This window comes from Tachyglossus aculeatus, chromosome 5 (genome assembly GCF_015852505.1).
Source record: "Tachyglossus aculeatus isolate mTacAcu1 chromosome 5, mTacAcu1.pri, whole genome shotgun sequence".
NCBI classification, from domain to species: domain Eukaryota; kingdom Metazoa; phylum Chordata; class Mammalia; order Monotremata; family Tachyglossidae; genus Tachyglossus; species Tachyglossus aculeatus.
The window spans coordinates 78,547,167-78,567,123 of NC_052070.1; the positions used below are offsets into that span (position 1 = coordinate 78,547,167).

The window sequence follows — 19,957 nt, forward strand, 5'->3', positions numbered from 1 at the left end:
CTGACCCCTCACACACCTCCTCCCCGATGACCTTATTATATGATTTAACAGGCCCCTTCCTTCTGGCACACTAACTCCTATGCACACCTGAGGCAAAATGAAAAGAAATGTCCTCCCACCCTCATTTTTTTTTTTTTGTATTTGTAAAGTGCTTAATGATGTGTCAAAAACACTGTTCTTTTACATTGTATCACTGGCCTATTTGCCTAGAAGTGCTTTCCCTTCCGACTCTGGTTTCCTCAAAAATTGATTATCCCAGGCCTGCGGAAAGGTCATCTTCATCATCATCTCCAGTCATGGGCACCACGTGGGGATAACTGGCATCCCTTTCCTGTTGCTCTCTGTCCCAGAGAACCCCTTTTCGGATGGTCAGAAAGTTCCGGTATTATCCTTGAATAGCCCGACTACTCTGGTCACTTTCTCTAGGATTTGCTTCTTTCCCAAAAGCCTGTTAGTGGCCTCACACAGACAAGTAAACCCAAAGTCAAATGCATAAATCCTCAAGGGTCTGCATAGCGAGGCTAGCCCCAAAGGATCCTGTAGTAAATTTTGAGGCAAATAAATTAAAAAAAAAAGCACCCAAAAAACCTCTTTACCAAGTGCATTTACTTCACGCTTGAAGTTGCACCGGAATCAGAACTCATTTCTGTGGGCTTAAAGCAAAAAGGCCAATACCACCATAAATTGCAGAGACATCTTACTGCCAGAATTTGGCAGTTAGGCATGAGGACATTTTGATATTCTGTCCCTAGAACGAGAACACGGTTTGCTTTTAGCACCTAGAAGAGAGATTGCTACAGTGGATTTATTGAATATTCATTTATAATTACATTTTTAAAGAAGGCAAGAAACTGAGAATTCTATTTTGGGTGACCTTTAGCTTCCACGGCAGCCTCTACCAGTTATTCTGTGGATGCAACTGGCTAACACAGTCTCACCCAATTTGACTGTTTTCACTTTTTCAGTAAAGGAATGTTCATTATCATCTCCAGGGTTACTTAATGACTTTGGAAACATTTCTGACATTTTCCTATAAACAATTTTCACTGTTTTGTACAGGTAACTAGTGTGGAGAATGGGAAATCCAGGCCCATTCGCTCTTCTTCCTCTCCCTTTCAGCTGTCCACTTTTGGCTCTTTCGGTGAGGGTGGGAGCATTAGGTTTCAGGTGAACTTAAATCGAGACAAGTTTGCCTTTGCTTCGCCTCTCTTTTAAAGACTGCAAGAGGACGGAAGCTGAAACAAACCAGGATTCAATGACTTTGAAGAACAACACGACAACAATGAGGTTCGAGGTGCAGTCTCTTCAGTGGAATCGTTCCTCTACCCAAGCATGGTTTCACAGCATTTCTCTTGTCCCGGGCATGACCGTCTCTTCCAGCGAACTCAAAATCTTTTGGTAAGTGTCCAGAACGACCCGAGCGGAAGGCCTTTCCCCGGGAATCCTCCTTTTACACGCCACGTGGATGTCGAACAAGTGGAACCTGACGATATCGCTCCCCTCGACGTGTCCCAGGAGAAAATCGGACACGTCGGGGATTTTCCAGATATCCGTCTTCTCGTCGTACGGCGGCATGAGGTCGTCCTCGAAGGGGACTTCCTCTCCAAAAGGCCAGAGCTGCTCGGGGGCTACAAACTCCCCCCCGAGCTCCCGGTGGCCGCACTTCACCAGCTTCCCCGAGCTTCTGTTCACCTGCGGCAAGGCGTCCAAATCGTTGGCCACAATGTGAAAGTCGCTGGACAGCAGGTACTGAGACAGCACTTTGTTTAAATCGCTGGAATCGCACATCACCAACGTGCCCAGGGGGCTGTTGTGCAGGTAGTGAATGATGCTCACGTAATCTATTGCCAACGTGAACCTACGGTGCCAGGTATTCAAGCTCTGATATTTTGCGAGGCCCAGTGTTTTCTCCAGGTTCTTCAAGGAGCCCAGTGGGTGATATTCGGTAAGAACGGTAAAATGCTCCTCACAGTAGCCAAGGAGGGTGACGACGTACTGACTCTGAAGGGATTTCAGCATATCCGCTCCGTGGAGAAAATCTTCCTTCAGCTCCGGTCTGGTAAGCTGAGAAACGGCAACTTTGCGTTCCCTCCATTCAGAAAGAAAGACCTGAAACAAAGCAGCTGGTGAACATGGACTCTGAGGCTTAGACGAGATTTCTCAGAGAAGTCACTACAGTATCTTTTGAGTTCACGATGTCCGAGTCGTTATCGCAAAGAGTGAATGAATCGCAACTGTGTCCCCTGGAAGGAGACGTACGTTATACGAGCGAAGCACAGGCCCGTTTTTGTAGCTCTTTTCATTCACGTTAAGAACCTAGGAAATTTAATTATTGGGTCCACTGGGTCCAACGGGCAACCGAGACCAGGGTTCAGTCCCTGACGGTGACAACTGAATGCGTGGGAAGGAACCTAGTAATGGTTGTGCTCCCTGACATCCGTTTTTATATTTATTATAATAATAAGAATAATACTGGTGGTATTCCTTAAGTGCTTACTATTTGCCAAGCACCGTTCTAAGCACCGCTCTAAACCCTGGGGTAGACACAGGATTATCAGGTTGTCCCACGTGGGGCTCACAGTCTTAATCCCCATTTTACAGATGAGGTAACGGAGGCACAGAAAAGTTAAGTGACTTGCCCAAAGTCACACAGCAGACAAGTGGCAGATATGGGATTAGAACCCATGATCTCTGACTCCTAAACCCGTGCTCTTTCCCCTTAGCCACGCTGCTTCTCAAAATTTAAAGAAAGACAATCCCTGCTCAAAATTTAAAGGGACTAATAATACCTGTGATTCTAGGTGGTGCTTTTATTACCAAAGAGCCTTAAATTATTTAGTTATTTACTCCTCGCACCACCCCTGCGAGGTAGGGTTCAGTTATTATTACCCCCAATTTACAGCTGGGGAGACTGAGGCATGGGGAAAGCCACACAGGATACAGGTGTCAGAGCACAGCCGACACTCGAACCCGGGGCCTGCGGCTCACGTGCCGTCAACCCCTTCCCTCCGCCCTGCCTCAGGTTCCCTTTACCTCTCTAATTTTCCATCTAATGGCCCACTGTGGGCCCTTCAACTATTCAATTAACTAAACTCCTCTTGAACTCACCAATATTTTTGGTCTTGTGGTATAGAATTCCCAATGCTTCCCACCCACTGGGTGAAAAAACAATTCCCGGCTAGAGAGGTCCTGCCGTCAGGCTAGTTATTATTGCACTGTCAACGAATGTTATTGGTGGGTCCTATATTGGTCAGACATTTAACAGCAAAACAGGTCCCAGCAGAAACTATTTGTGCTAAGGAAAGTACTTCTTTTTTTGTTTTTTTCGGTATTTGTTAAGTGCTTCCTACGTGTCTAAGCGCTGGGGTACAAGCTAATCAGATTGGACACAGCCCATGTCTCACAAGGGGCTTACAGCCTCAATCCCTATTTAACAGATGAGGTAACTGAGGCACAAAGAAGTGAAGTGACTTGCCCAAAGTCACACAGCAGACACGTAGCGGGGCGGGAGGATTAGAATTCAGGTCCTCCGACTCCCTTGCCAAGGCTCTTTCCACTCTGCTATGCTGCTTCCCTATTATCCTGCCAGGGTTCAGAGAGGAGAAAGGGCCCAGAAAACTTAAGTTTACATATATTTTAGAAACGTTTAAATGGACTCTTCCCAATTCCAATGTTGTGTTCTTTAGTGGAATTTGTTGCCTTACCTTTCCCAGAACCCTGTCCAACCCTCTTTCCTTAGAACAGAACTTGCTATTTAACGTCTACACGAGGGTTAAGAGATTGAGTCCTTCCAGAAACACAGGACTAGATGAGATCTCTAGCACTTATCATCATCATCATCAATCGTATTTACTGAGCGCTTACTATGTGCAGAGCACTGTACTAAGCGCTTGGGAAGTACAAATTGGCAACATATAGAGACAGTCCCTACCCAACAGTGGGCTCACAGTCTAAAAGGGGGAGACAGAGAACAAAACCAAACATACTAACAAAATAAAATAAATAGAATAGATATGTACAAATAAATGTACAAATGTACAAATAAATAAATATATATTTATATATTATAATTTAACATAATATATATTATATATAATATTATATATTTATCCTACTGCCTGAGCCCCTTAAATACTTGGGAGCAGAATCAGGGGCTGGGCCTGCGCTTCTGGAACCCCTCCAGGTGAGGAGAAGGTATGGAGGGCGAATATCCCTCTTCTGAATTTTCAGGCTCACGGGCCACATCCCACCAGTGAAACCTGTCCTCCCCAGTGGCTTCCCAGCCCCAAACCCATCCTGGACTAGAAAAACACCCTTACCTGACTCCCCACCCCAGGTCTGCCAGAAGAGTTAACCTTTCAGGATGCACTGAGAGCCAAATGAAGGAGTAGAGGTTCTGTGGAATATTATTATTAAACACTTGGTAAGGGAATCTCTGTCCCCCAATCTCAAAATTGCTAACTCCTAAATATTTTAACAGCTCTCAAATCCCCGGCGATATTATCTCCTCCTGTCACAACACTGTGAGCCCCACGCGGGGACAGAAACTGCGTCCAACCTTATTATGCTGTTTCTTCCCCAGCAATTGGTACAGAGCTTCAGTCACCCAATCAATGGTATTTGAGCACTTACTTTTATACAGAGTATTAAGTGCTTTTTTCAAGCACAGAGCAAGAGCTAGAAAAATATCAAATATCACAGTTGCTATTACTTGCCCTCCTAGCAAGTTCCCATAGATCTGGGTCTATCTTCCCACCCATCCTTAGTTATTCAGGATAATATCCATTCATGTAATTAATATTATCCCTATTGCTCACCTCAATCATCCAATTGTATTTATTGAGCACTTACTTGTGCAGAGCACTATACTAAGTGCTTGGGAGAGTATAACATAACAGAGTTGTGGTAGATATGTTCCCTGCCCAAAGTGGGCTTACAGTCTAGAGGGGGAGACAGACATGAATATATATATATATATATTATATATATTATTATATTATATATATAATTTATATATATATATATATATATATATATATAAATTATGGCTATGCACCTAAGTGCTGTGGGGCTAAAGGAAGGGTGAACAAAGTTAGTAAAGTCAGGGCAATGTTGCCAATTTGTACTTCCCAAGCACTTAGTACAGTGCTCTGCACACAATAAGCGCTCAATAAATACGATTGATGATGATGATGAGAAGAGGAAAAGAGGGCTTAGAGAAGGCCTGTTGGAGGAGATGTGCCTTCAGTACGGCTTTGAAGGTGGGGAGTGTGATTGTCTGTTAGACATGAAGAGGGAGGATGTTCCATGTCAGAGGCAAGATGTGGGCCGGAGGTCAGCAGCGAGATAGATGAGCTCGAGGTACAGTGAGTAGGTCGGAATTAAAGTGCAAAATAAGTGCTTTAAAGTGCAAAATAAAAGGTGGAAACAAGGCTTCCCTTTTGGTTTATCGAGCTAAAAATTTCTCGGTGTGCAGGTCCTACTCGGAAAATCTCCACTTTCTCCAAAAGTTCAGCGAATGGCTTGGAGAATTTAAGAAGTAGAGATATATCATAGGGTCCAGCAAAACTAGATGAACTGCGGACTGTACAGTGAGTTCTACTACATGCTTTGGTTGAGGTGATGTGGACACAAACATTGTGGCAGAACTAGGTAACTTGCTTCCCACAACGCGAGTTTGTTCTGGGCATAACACAATCCACGATGGTGCACTCTGGCGATGCTGCCCGGCTTCAGCCTTGATGTACGGTCCAGTAGTTTGTATTTCCTAACATTACAGTATATAGGTTTATGCCGGATTGTAAACTCTCCCCCGCCTTCCGCAATATGGGAAACTCAGGGATATCATCTGCACTATTTGCTGACATCTCAGCAAACGTGGTCCAGGTGTGACGTCCGGAGCTTAGAAGAGTACCTGGCCCATAATAAGTGCTTAACAAATACCATAATTATTCATTATTATCATCATGTCACGGCGCAATGCTGCAGGCAAATTAATGACCTCCAAGACACTCTTCCCATTATTCCTCCCTGGAGGCTTCCAGCCTCCGATGCCCTGGCTCCCTGGACCCCACCTGGACTCCAGTGTTTCTTTTTTGGTTCTGTCTTAGATGGCAGAGAGAGATGCAGACGCAGGGCTGCACCTTCCCCGTAGTCCTGCCCACTCCCAACCATGGTCGACCCTGGGGAGACAGGGCTGGGGTTGCTTTGGTGACTGAAAGGATGGGGAGGGGGGGGTGGCAGTCCCTTCCCAAACCGTTACTGCCCCTCAACCCCAGCCCACCCCATCCCTGTGGTTTTGGCCGGGATGGGGAAGTGGAGCTCCAAGTGGGAAAAGTGAGGGGTGGTGGCAGGTTCTGCATTTGGAGCTGTCACAGTGACTGAAGTTAAAACAGGAATTAGGCTTTTTTTTTTAAATGATATTTGTGAAGCACTTACTATATTCCAGCACTGTCCCCAGTACTGCTCTTCTGGAACTACCAACGGGAAACTCCACCATCGTCAAAATTAAGACACAGAAAAATAACTACTAGGACCCAGGGGACGGGACAGGGAGGACTTGGGAGATGGTAGTATAGCACTTGCTACAGTGCCTCGTGTACAGTAAGCACTCAAAAATACCGATGGAAAAATAGGGCAGAGGGTAATGGAAGGGAGAGCTTACTGTAAGGAATGGGGAGGGAGTAGCAGGAAAGCAGTTCAAAGCAGGAAAAGATAGAAGGGGCTATGTAGATTAAATTTTGCTTACCTGTAGCGCTCAGCTGTTAGAGTGGGATTGGTTCTGGAAAGGATCTCTCCAGCCTATATTCCTCCCCACCAGAAAATGCTACTTCTCCCACACATCCCAGTTGCACTTATGTATATAACTACTCCAGCGCTTACAACAGTGCTTGATATATAATAGATGCTAAGCAGATACCATTATTATTATTATTATTGCTATTATTACAATACTCTAATGATTCCTCCTACCTGAAATTTATTACGGTGTCTGTCTCCCCTCTTAAGCTGTAATCTTCTTGAGGATGGCATGGATCATATCTACTATCTCTATTGCCCTGTCCCAGAAGCTTAATGCAGTGCTCACCACAGAGTAAGCACTCAATACATATCTTTGATTGATCGGATCTTAACTAACTGCATGTAAGTCTACGGAGAAATGCATCCCATGATATAACCATTTAGCCATCAATGGTATTTCGATTGTAAGGGCCATGTCGGGCAGGGACTGTGTCTGACCTGATTAACTTGGATCTACCCCAGGGCTTATAACAGCACTTGACACACAATAAGTGCTTAACAAATATCATTAAAAAAAAATTGAGCCCTTACTTTAAGCAGAGCACTCAGATTATAAACCCACCTGTGTATTCTCTTCCACTGCTTATTACAGTGCTCTGCACACAGTAAGCACTTAATAAATACTATTACTCCAAGAAAGTAACTCAGTTTTATTATGGAGGGCACCTGCATTTAATTCAGGAAAATAACAATGAATGGCTAGGATGGAGAGTACTTTGCTAAGGGCAGCCGAGCGCTACAGGAATTTGTATCGAACAATGTCAATGATGATAGTTTCTTCAACTCATCTCCCTACTGACCCATCAATTCCCATTGACAGTGGTTACTATAATGCAATATTTCCATAGCATAAGGTTCTTCAAGAACCTGACTACCGCATTATAGCAGAACTGAATCTTCTCTTTTCCTCTCCACATATCTGATGGACCTGCTTTAATTAAGCTATCTTCATGGTTTACAGGCAACCCAAGGATGTCATTCCTTCTTCTCTCGCAATAAAAATGACTACAACAACAGCATCTCTTTATAGCTTCTGGTTACTTTTCATGTACTTCTTCCTTCTCCACTCCACACCACACCTCCCTGCCCCCTTTCCATGTTTCCTGTGTGGAAATAGCTGCTTGGCTCCTTAAACCCTAAGCTGCTGCTAGCTCCCACCTAACATCAGCATCGGTCTCCACACCAGCCCGAGCTGCCGCGGAGATGACGACAGAAGAACGGACCCTGGCAAGAAGCGGCTACCAATGAGTCACGGTCAAATCCTTTTTGGAAATCCCTTCAGTAAAAATGAAACGTACCTTTTTAACCGCCCCTTCGCCAACAAGTTTCAGTTTTCTGACTTCGGTTTTCAGAGCTTCACAAGACAGCCACGGTGAACAATTCTTCATTTCCCCCAATCTGAAGTAACCGAAAGGACAAAGCCTGGGGTCCGCCCCAGAATGGTGAGCCGGCATATAGAAATGGTCAAGGCAGAGATAAAGAAGCAAATTCATAAGTACCACAGCAATCAGGAGCACAGCTGATGGGATTTCTCTTTGAAAAGGAGCATTTTTACTATCCTGCAATTTTTTTCCCATGTTGCGGTCTTCAACCATTTCCTAAAACACAGAAATTAAACCAAGTTATCGGTAATTTCGATCAATGCTGTTTTCTCTTTCGTGCGCTAATGGGTTGCATGTTCTCCTGGAGAGTCAGAATGCTTTAAGATTCTAGGATAGAGAACCCTGCTTGTTCCAGGATTCACTGGGCTGAAATGACGGGATGTCAATCTAGAGGAACTACAAAATGAGATCCAGAGATGCCTGGGAAGCATGTTGTTTAATGGAGACATCATCATCATCATCATCAATCGTATTTATTGAGCGCTTACTATGTGCAGAGCACTGTACTAAGCGCTTGGGAAGTACAAATTGGCAACATATAGATACGGTCCCTACCCAACAGTGGGCTCACAGTCTAAAAGGGGGAGAGACATCTTTGGAACTGAAACTTACGGCTGAGAGCAGGTTAATCTGGAGAGCAAAATGATCTTAAATCGCCTTGTAATTATCATATTTACTTTCATTCATTCATTCCATCGTATTTATTGAGCGCTTACCGTGTGCAGAGCAATGCACTAAGCGCTTGGGAAGTACAAGTCAGCAACGTTATAGAGACAGTCCCTACCCGACAAGGGGGAGACAAGTGCTTACTGAGTGCTTATTGTGTGCAAAGCACTGTATTAAGCGCTTGAGAGAGTACAACAGAGTTGGTAGCCAAGTTCTTTGCCCATAATAAGCATGTAACCTAGGGACTGAACCTTATCAATCAATCGTATTTATTGAGTGCTTACTGTGTGCAGAGCACTGTACTAAGCGCTTGGGAAGTACAAGTCGGCAACACATAGAGACAGTCCCTACCCAACAGCGGGCTCACAGTCTAGAACCTTATAACACTTATATGCAAGTTTTCTGGATTTCTAGCAAAGATAATGAATATTCGCTTACGGAATGAGATCCACTTTCACACCAAAAAGGAAGTCGGACCATCCTTTAATTAGAATTAAAACCCTACGTTGGCCTATTATGTCTGGAAAATGTTGGGTCCTTAAGGTGTATGGTAATTTTAAACTGTTCTGGTAAATACTACGCAGCACCAAGGCACTGCAGGGGGATGACAGTTGTCAGGAGGTCCTACTTGTTATGTTCAATTTGTGCTTTTAAAAATGAAACTACCGGCTACGTAAAAGCTTCATTTCCAACAAACCTGAGGCCCAGGTCCTGCCTAATTGAATTCAAATCCCTGGCTGTCCTGCCCTTCCCGCGGGTGCCTCCCTATTCTCCCACCTAGATTTCCAAGATGGGGAAGAGAACGCACTTTTTCTCAGCTCCCTCTCTTTGCTCTTCCCCCCCCTCCCGCCCCAAAACACTTATGTCTATAATTCTATTTATTTTGACGCTGTTGATGCCCGTCTACTTGCTTTATTTTGTGGTCTGTCTCCCCCCTTCTAGACTGTGAGCCCATTGTTGGGTACGGATTGTCTCTATCTGTTGCCGAATTGTACTTTCCAAGTGTTTAGTACAGTGCTCCGACACAGTAAGTGCTCAATAAATACGACTGAATGAATGAATGAATGAATGTGAGCCCGCTGTGGGCCGGGATGGTCTCTCTTTATTGCTGTACCGTACTTTCCAAGTGCTTATAATTTTGTCATTTGTTAAGCACTTTATACCAAGCACTGTTCTAAGTGCTGGGGGATACAAGGTAATCAGATTGTCCCACATGGGGCTCACAGTCTTCATCCCCATTTTCCAGAGGAGGTAACTGAGGTCCAGGGAATAATAATAACAATAATAATAATAATGATGGCATTTATTAAGCGCTTACTATGTGCAAAGCACTGTTCTAAGCGCTGGGGAGGTTACAAGGTGATCAGTTTGCCCCACGGTGGGTTTACAATCTTAATCCCCATTTTACAGATCAGGTAACTGAGGCCCAGAGAAGTGACTGGCCCAAAGTCCCACAGCTGACGAGTGGCAGAGCCGGGATTTGAACCCATGAGCTTTGACTCCCAAGCCCGGGCTCTTTCCACTGAGCCACGCTGCCGCTCTACTGCTCTGCTCATGGTGAGTGCTCAATAAATTCGACTGAATGAATAATTGCCTGCCTGATGATAATAATAATGACGGCATTTATTAAGCGCTTACTATGTGCAAAGCACTGTTGTAAGCGCTGGGGAGGTTACAAGGTGATCAGGTTGCCCCACGGCAGGCTTACAGTCTTAATCCCCATTCTACAGATGAGGTAACTGAGGCACAGAGAAGTGACTGGCCCAAAGTCCCACAGCTGACAAGTGGTGGAGGCAGGATTTGAACCCATGAGCTTTGACTCCCAAACCCGGGCTCTTTCCACTGAGCCACACTGCTTCTCTGTTAAGCCCCCCGTGGGACAATTTGATCACCTTGTAACCTCCCCAGTGCTGAGAACAGTGCTTTGCACATAGTAAGCGCTTAATAAAATGCTATTATTATTATTATTATTATTCTCTGGGCCTCAGTTCCCTCATCAGTCAAATGGGGATGAAGACTGTGAGCCCCCCGTGGGACAACCTGATCACCTTGTAACCTCCCCAGCGCTGAGAACAGTGCTTTGCACATAGTAATCGCTTAATAATAATAATGGCATTTTATTATTATTATTATTATTTATTATTATTACTCTCTGGGCCTCAGTTCCCTCATCAGTCAAATGGGGATGAAGACTGTGAGCCCCCGTGGGACAATCTGTTCACCTTGTAACCTCCCCAGCGCTGAGAACAGTGCTTTGCACATAGTAATCACTTAATAATAATAATGGCATTTTATTATTATTATTATTACTATTATTATTCTCTGTGCCTCAGTTCCCTCATCGGTCAAATAGGGATGAAGACTGTGAGCCCCCCGTGGGACAACCTGATCACCCTGTAACCTCCCCAGCGCTGAGAACAGTGCTTTGCACATAGCGCTTAATAAAATGCCATTATTATTATTATTATATTATGATTATTCTCTGGGCCTCAGTTCCCTCATCTGTCAAATGGGGATGAAGACTGTGAGCCCCCCGTGGGACAACCTGATCACCCTGTAACCTCCCCAGCGCTGAGAACAGTGCTTTGCACATAGTAATCGCTTAATAATAATAATGGCATTTATTATTATTATTATTATTCTCTGGGCCTCAGTTCCCTCATCTGTCAAATGGGGATGAAGACTGTGAGCCCCCGTGGGACAACCTGATCACCTTGTAACCTCCCCAGCGCTGAGAACAGTGCTTTGCACATAGTAAGCACTTAATAAAATGCCATTATTATTATTATTATATTATTATTATTCTCTGGGCCTCAGTTCCCTCATCAGTCAAATGGGGATGAAGACTGTGAGCCCCCCGTGGGACAACCTGATCCCCTTGTCACCTCCCCAGCGCTGAGAACAGTGCTTTGCACATAGTAATCACTTAATAACAATAATGGCATATTATTATTATTATTATTATTATTATTATTATTATTCTCTGGGCCTCAGTTCCCTCATCTGTCAAATGGGGACGAAGACTGTGAGCCCCTCGTGGGACAACCTGATCACCTTGTAACCTCCCCAGCGCTGAGAACAGTGCTTTGCACATAGTAAGCGCATAATAAATGCCATTATTATTATTATGATTATTAATTATCCCCTCAGAGGGGGTAGGTTCCGTCTCTCCAAAAACTGCGCCATCCCCCCCCCCTCCCCAATGAACCAACAGTGATGGCGGCTAGGCCTCAGGCTTCCCCTACCTGCCTCACGCCCCGACTTCCGGTTTTCCGCCCACGTGACCCCCGAGCCTACCGGAAGTGCTTAGGGTTGCCATCCCCCCCTCCCCCCCCCCGCCTCAATGAACCAACAGTGATGGCGGCGAGGCCTCAGGCTCCCCCTACCTGCCTCACGGCCCGACTTCCGGTTGGCCGCCCACGTGACCCCCGAGCCTACCGGAAGTGCTTACCGTTGCCATGCCAACGTCTCTGAGGGGCGGCCCAAGGCGGCCCTGCGGGGAATGGGGGAGAGCCTTACTGTGTGCAGAGCACTGTACTAAGCGCTTGGGAAGACAAGAGACAGTTTGGGAAGATATACAGTCCCTAATCATAACCATAATAATAATAATGATGGCATTTATTAGTCATTCAGTCGTATTTATCGAGAGCTTACTGCGTGCAGAGCACTGTATTAATCAATTAATCGTATTTATAGATATATATATGTTTGTACATATTGATTACTCATTTTACTTGTACATATCTATTCTATTTATTTTATTTTGTTAGTATGTTTGGTTTTGTTCTCTGGCTCCCTCCTTTAGACTGGGAGCCCACTGTTGGACAGTCTTGGGAAGATATAGAGACAGTCCCTAATCATAACCATAATAATAATAATCATGATGGCATTTATTAGTCATTCAGTCGTATTTATTGAGAGCTTACTATGTGCAGAGCACTGTATTAATCAGTCGAATTTATAGATGTATATATGTTTGTACATATTTATTACTCTATTTATTTTACTTGTACATATCTATTGTATTTATTTTATTTTGTTAGTATGTTTGGTTTTGTTCTCTGTCTCCCCCTTTTAGACTGTGAGCCCACTGGTGGGTAGGGACTGTCTCTATATGTTGCCAACTTGGACTTCCCAAGCGCTTAGTACAGTGCTCTGCACACAGTAAGCGCTCAATAAATACAATTGACTGATTAGTACAGTGCTCTGCACACAGTAAGTGCTCAATAAATATGATTGACTGATTGATTTATCGAGTGCTTACTGTGTGCAGAGCACTGGACTAAGCTCTTGGGAAGGCCAAGTTGGCAACATACAGAGACAGTCCGTACCCAGCAGTGGGCTCACAGTCTAGAATCAATCAATCAATTGTATTTATTGAGCGCTTACTGTGTGCAGAGCACTGTACTAAGCGCTTGGGAAGTCCAAGTTGGCAACATATAGAGACAGTCCCTACCCAACAGTGGGCTCACAGTCTAAAAGTCTATATCCAGTGCTTGGCACATAGTAAGCACTTAAATACCATCATTATTATTATTATTATTATTATTATATATCTATAATTCTATTTATCTATTTTGATGCTACTGAAGCCTGTCTACTTCTTTTGTCTTGTTGTCTGTCTACCCGCTTCTAGACTGTGAGCCCATTGTTGGGTAGGGATTGTCTCTATCTGTTGCCAAATTGTACTTCCCAAGCACTTAGTACAGTGCTCTGCACACAGTAAGCGCTCAGTAAATACGATTGAATTAATGAATCAATCAATCAATCGTATTTATTGAGCGCTTACTGTGTGCAGAGCACTGTACTAAGTGCTTGGGAAGTACAAGTTGGCAACATATAGAGACAGTTCCTACCCAACACTGGGCTCACAGTCTAAAAGGGGGAGACAGAGAACAAAACCAAACATACTAACAAAATAAAATAAATGGAATAGATATGAACAAGTAAAATAGAGTAATAAATATGTACAAACATATATACATATATACAGGTGCTGTGGGGAAGGGAAGGAGGTAAGATGGGATAGAGAGGGGGACGAGGGGGAGAGGAAGGAAGGGGCTCAGTCTGGGAAGGCCTCCTGGAGGAGGTAAGCTCTCAGTAGGGCCTTGAAGGGAATGAATGAATAATCCTGCATCCACCACTTGTCTGCTGTGTGGCCCTGAGCAAGTCACTTAACTTCTCTGGGCCTCAGTTACTTCATCTGTAACGTGAGAATTAAGGCTGTGAGCCCCACGTGGGACACGAACTGTATTCAACCTGATTAGCTTGTATCTACCCCAGCAATCAGTAGAGTGCCTGGTACATGGTAAGCACCTAACAGATAACATTAAAAAAGGAAGAAGCGGCCGTACACACAAAGTAGGGAAGCCAGTCACAAGATGAAAAGATATTGCTGGCTTCCCAGAGTTCCTGCCAAAACAAAAACACTAGGCAGCTGTTGCCAGGAGCCTGCAAAAAGAGGAAACAGTAGCAGGGAACCAGTGGCCTTTATGACTTATCTTCAGCTGCAATTTACCACGTAAGTTCTGCTCAGCTCAATGTTGTTGCTAAATCTTTGGACTTCTTAATCGATCAACAATATTTACCGGGTGCCTTCTGAGTACAATAATAATGATGGCATTTATTAAGCGCTTACTGTGTGTAAATCACTGTTCTAAGCACTGGGAAGGTTACAAGGTGATCAGGTTGTCCCACGGGGGGCTCATGGTCTTCATCCCCATTTTACGGATGAGGTCACTGAGGCACAGAGAAGTCCAGCGCTTAGAACCGTGCTTTACATATAGTAAGCGCTTAACAAATACCATCATTATTATTATTAAGTGACTTGCCCAAAGTCACACAGCTGGTAATTGGCAGATCTGGGATTTGAACCCATGACCTCTGACTCCAAAGCCCGGGCTCTTTCCACTGAGCCGTGAACCTTACCCTCAGGCTTACCCATAGCAGGGGAAATAGACACAAAATAAATTCCTTCATTCAGTCGTATTTATTGAGCACTTACTGTAAGCCCTCAATAAATAATAATAATAATGGCATTTGTTAAGCGCTTACTATGTGCAAGGCACTGTTCTAAGCGCTGGATAATAATACTAATAATGGCATTTATAAAGTGTTTACTATGTGCAAAGCACTGTTCTAAGCGCTGGGGAGGTTATAAGGTGATCAGGTAAATAAATACAATTGAATGAACAACAGGCAGACACAGTCACTGCTCATAACAAGCTCACAGTCCAGAGGATAAAAAAGCAGAGCGGGCCTAGGGGATGCAGCATAGGCCTGGGGGTCTGAAGGACCTGGGTTCTAATCTCAGCTCTTTCACTGGTCTGCTGTGTGACCTTGGTCAAGTCACCTCACTTCTCTGTGTCTCAATTTCCTCATCTGTAAAATGGGGATTAAGATTAGGAGCCCCATGAGGGACATGGACTGTGTCCAACCCGATTATCTTGTGCCTAATCCAGCGTTTAGATCAGTGCCTGGCACATAATAATAAAAATAATGATGGCATTTGTTAAGCACTTACTATGTGCACAGCACTGTTCTAAGCGCTGGGGAGGTCACAAGGAGATCAGGTTGTCCCACGGGGGGCTCACAGTTTTAATCCCCATTTTACAGGTGAGGTAACTGAGGCACAGAGAAGTTAAGAGACTTGCCCAAAGTCACACAGCTGACAGTTGGCGGAGCCGGGATTTGAACCCATGACCTCTGACTTCAAAGCCCGTGCTCTTTCCACTGAGCCACGCTGCTTCTCATAGTAAGCACTTAACAAATAGCACAAAAAAAAAGAAGAGAAGAGAAAAGTAACTGTAGATGACTAAATACTTAAATAACAGGGTATGCTAAATCAATACCTATGGAAGAGCTCAAAGGTGGATGGGGAGCCCCTCTTAAAGCTACCTTAGTTTATTAGAACAATTTGAGTCATGCATTTTATGCATATAATTTGAATATTGAAGCCAAGTATAGCAAGCTTTAATATACCTGGGCCATCTATTAAAATTGTATTAAAGGACTTAATCTTCACATGTTTGAAATCCATAAGCAATTTTTTCGGAGCTGGGGGAGGACTGGACTAGCAAACGACTGCTGTGCTCTCACCCCCTTGGAAGTTCTAAACATCTGTGTAGTCCAGATAAAGCACTGGCAGGTAATATAACAATAATAATAACGATAATTATGATTGTGGTAGGTGTTAAGCGTTAACTCTGCAACACGCACTGTACTAAGAACTGGGGTAGACAGGAGATTAGCAAATTGGAACCGTCCCTGTCCCATATGGAGCTCCCAGGCTATGTAAATGTAGGACTTGGTTTTTCCTAATCTTCACCTATGCGCGGCCTGATGATTGGCACTGGTTTTTGCAACAGACCAGAGGAAGCCAGTGCCAAGCTGGAGGGGCTAACTATGAGATGCTCCTGCCCATGAGGCTGTGAACCTGGCCCACACACAGTGGAAGCAGAGAAAAACTTGCCAGAACAAGTAGAAACTCACCCCTGAATACCCTCACTCCTCAGAGGGCATCCTAATTTTCTCAGACACCGGGTCCTTAGCGGAAGTCTCCACCTTGGACACAGCTGATCAAAGGGATATATTTGAAAAAGAGAAAGTCGAGTGAAGAAGACTCTCAGTTATTTTGAGTGGATTCCCAGCGGCAGGATGCAGGAAAAAAACATTTTCCCGGTTGGGGACCAGAGGCTAGGCTCTGTGGGGAGAAGGGCTCCTGAACCAGTGGGAGAAATGATGGTGCGGCTGAGCAGCGGTTTCATCCCGACATCTGAAAATCCCAAGGGAAGGATCTGAAGGGGCTGAACCTGAAACTTGTGACTCATTTCATCAATGATATTTATTGAGCACTTACTATGTGCAGAGAACTGTTCTAAGGGCTTGGGAAGGCTAGGAGGCCTTCCCAGACTGAGCCCCTTCCTTCCTCTCCCCCTCATCCCCCTCTCCATCCCCACATCTTACCTCCTTCCCTTCCCCACAGCACCTGTATATATGTATATATGGTTGTACATATTTATTACTCTATTTATTTATTTATTTATTTATCTTACTTGTACATTTCTATCCTATTTATTTTATTTTGTTGGTATGTTTGGTTCTGTTCTCTGTCTCCCCCTTTTAGACTGTGAGCCCACTGTTGGGTAGGGACTGTCTCTATGTGTTGCCAATTTGTACTTCCCAAGCGCTTAGTACAGTGCTCTGCACATAGTAAGCGCTCAATAAATACGATTGATTGATTGATTGAGAATAGACAACAGAATTAGCAGACATGTTCCCTGCCTATAATGAGTGTACTGTCTAGACGGGGAGGTGGACGTTAATATGCCCCAAGAAAAGCGGAGGAAAATGGACCAGAAGAAACCCATCAGAACGCCTGCATTAAAATCAAAGGGATCCTGGAAAAGGTCACTTATTAGAGAAAAGGGAAAGCCATTTTTTGGATGGGAATTCTTTTGTAACTGCTACCTAGTTGACTCACTAAAAATTCTTTCAGCCTCTGTTTAAAAGCCCAGTTAGAGTTCTAGCCTCAATGCCTGCCTTTGGAAGGGGCCCAAGTGGTTCCTGGGGGCCAGAGAACTTTCCCGGGAAACTGAGGGAAAGATTCCCTCTGAACTCCTTGCGGCCAGCCTTGGGGAGGAGAACGGTTGGCTTAACCCCAGATGAGCTCCTTACTATTCAGGGTGCTCGTCTCAGACCCGAGGTAGAGGATTTGCTTGGCAAAGGTTCCCCATTCTTGCCTGTTCGGGAAAGAGATAAATGAGAGGGCTTTAGGATCTTGCAGATACTGTCATCAATAGTATTTACTATTTACTACACTATCAGATACCTAAGACTTTCTTTGGTGGGGTCGGGGGGGAGCCCACTGCCGAGGAAACACAGATCAGCCTGAGGCTGCTCCCCCAAACTTCTAACAGATGTAACCCCAGCAGTCCGGGGGACAATCGTGAATGTGAAAATTACTTTCCTTAAAGCCTGGCGTAGCGAATAGAGCTCGTGCCTGGGAGTCAGGTCATGGGTTCCAATCCAGCCCTGCCATTTGTCTGCTGTGTGACCTTGGGCCTCAGTTGTAAAATGCGGATTGAGACTGGGAGCCCCGTGTGGGACAATCTGATTACCTTGTATCTCCCCCAGGGCTTAGAACAGTGCTTGGCACATAGTAAGCACGTAAAGCGCTTAACAGTGGAAAGAGTGCGGGCTTGGGAGTCAGAGGTCATGGGTTCTAATCCCGCCTCCATCACTGATCAGCTGTGTGACTTTGGGCAAGTCACTGAACTTCTCTGGGCCTCAGTTACCTCATCTGGAAAATGGAGATGAAGACTGGAGCCCTGTGTGGGACGATCTGATTACCTTCTATCTCCCCCAGGGCTTAGAACAGTGCTTGGCCCATAGTAAGTACTTAACAAATACCAAAATAATAATAATAATGTGGGACAGGGACTTTGTGTCCCACCTGATTTGCTTGTATCCACCCCGGTGCTTAGTACAGTGGCATATAGTAAGTGCTTAACAAGTACCACAGTTATTATTAGTAGTAATAGTTCCCCAGCCACTGTGCCATAGACTCCCCTGGCCTGAAATTTCCTAAAGGAAAGGGGCGTGGGGGATGTCATGGGGTACCAGAGGCCCAGAGTACCTCCTTCCCCTACCCACAGCACCTGTATATATGTTTGTACTTATTTATTACTCTATTTATTTTACTTGTACATATTTATTCTATTTATTTTATTTTGTTAATATGCTTTGTTTTGTTGTCTGTCTCCCCCTTTTAGACTGTGAGCCCGCTGTTGGGTAGGGACCGTCTCTATATGTTGCCAACTTGGACTTCCCAAGCGCTTAGTACAGTGCTGTGCACACAGTAAGTGCTCAATAAATATGATTGAATGAATGACTGGTACTGAGGCCAACCCAGCCCTACAGGCTTGGGATCTAATCAATTTTAGGGCCCAGTCTAGCCCCCACACAGCTTCAGCTCCATATGAAGGAAAGGGATATTTCCCTTTAGAAGCAAAATAAAAACTCCAACAGCAACCGGAGTTGAGGGTGCAAAGTTGTGGTACAGGCCACTTCCCTCAGTTTTGCCTCCCTCCTACCTGCGCTAACCAAACGTCAGCGCTGGAAAGTTCTTTTCAAAATAATATGCTACATCTATATAGACTTCGCTCCCTTCATCAGAACCTTTCAGATCTTGAAATACTTACATTTATATCACATGTGCGTCTCAACAGCTATCAATAGTCACAAGGATTTCCTTTAGCTTAAACTGCAGCCAGGAGAGAAAGTTGGGTTACTATAGTGTGTTTAGCTTAAAGGCATCTGTAAAGAAGTTTATGATAGTTTTCATTGATTTTTAATACTTCTGACTCTGATGCAGCAGTGTGCTTTGCACACAGTAAGTGCTTAATAAATGCCCCTGGTTGACATCTTTGAGCATGGTCTATATATTTAGAAAAGCAATGGGCTTTGGCATTTTCTTTTGAAACGTGTAGCATTAGACAAATGCATTTAAATCCCTAAAAATAGTCAACATTGAACACGGGAGGCAGCACGGATTAAAGAGCAGGCAACTGAGTCAGGAGCCCCAGGTCCCAGTCCCGACTGCACTACTTGCCTGCTGTGTGACCTTGTGAAAGTCACCTCGCTTTTTTGTGCCTCAGTCCCCTTGTCCCAGTGACTGACAGGTAAAAAAGTCTGAGTTTTTTGTGCGTCAGGGATTGCGTCTGAGTATCTTTACATCAGCCGCAGGGTTAAGCACAATGCTCAAAATATAGTGAGTGCTTACTAAATACCACCACCATTCTTATTTCAAAAATTGGTTTAACTATAGCTGTTGATAATGCTGGAAGAATGATGTCCCAAAAAGATAAAGAATAACCTTGGGTGCCTCTTTTTAAGCATTTGGAAGCTACTGAAGAGTAAAGTTAGCTTATCATCATGCAGTTGACAACTGAGTAACAAAAAGCCACATGGGACTCTATCTTGGTGCTGAAATACTTTATAATATCCTCCAATTACATTTTATTGAATGTAACACTTACTTGAAATGGGCCTTGAACATGTTTACAAACTCAATCTCTCCTTTGTTCACATGATTTAAGCTTCCCTGG

At 44.3% G+C, this 19,957-nt stretch overlaps 1 protein-coding gene across 5 annotated transcripts; it reads right to left on the reverse strand.

Annotated features, from left to right (window-relative positions):
- Window positions 1-597: 597 nt before the first annotated feature.
- Window positions 598-19,940, reverse strand: POMK (protein O-mannose kinase). Of its 5 annotated transcripts, XM_038746449.1 has the most exons (5): window positions 19,889-19,940; window positions 19,052-19,113; window positions 17,526-17,590; window positions 8,100-8,399; window positions 598-2,109 (listed from the first exon to the last, which is right to left on the reverse strand). In XM_038746449.1, exons 4-5 carry the CDS (start codon window positions 8,394-8,396, stop codon window positions 1,339-1,341), a joined length of 1,068 nt encoding a protein of 355 aa, XP_038602377.1. In that variant the 5' UTR covers window positions 8,397-8,399; window positions 17,526-17,590; window positions 19,052-19,113; window positions 19,889-19,940; the 3' UTR covers window positions 598-1,338. The 5 variants fall into 5 exon arrangements, with proteins under 5 accessions (XP_038602377.1, XP_038602380.1, XP_038602381.1 ...); XM_038746452.1 differs by lacking the exons at window positions 17,526-17,590; window positions 19,052-19,113; window positions 19,889-19,940 and adding an exon at window positions 16,341-16,416; XM_038746453.1 differs by lacking the exons at window positions 17,526-17,590; window positions 19,052-19,113; window positions 19,889-19,940 and adding an exon at window positions 12,236-12,260.
- Window positions 19,941-19,957: the final 17 nt, after the last annotated feature.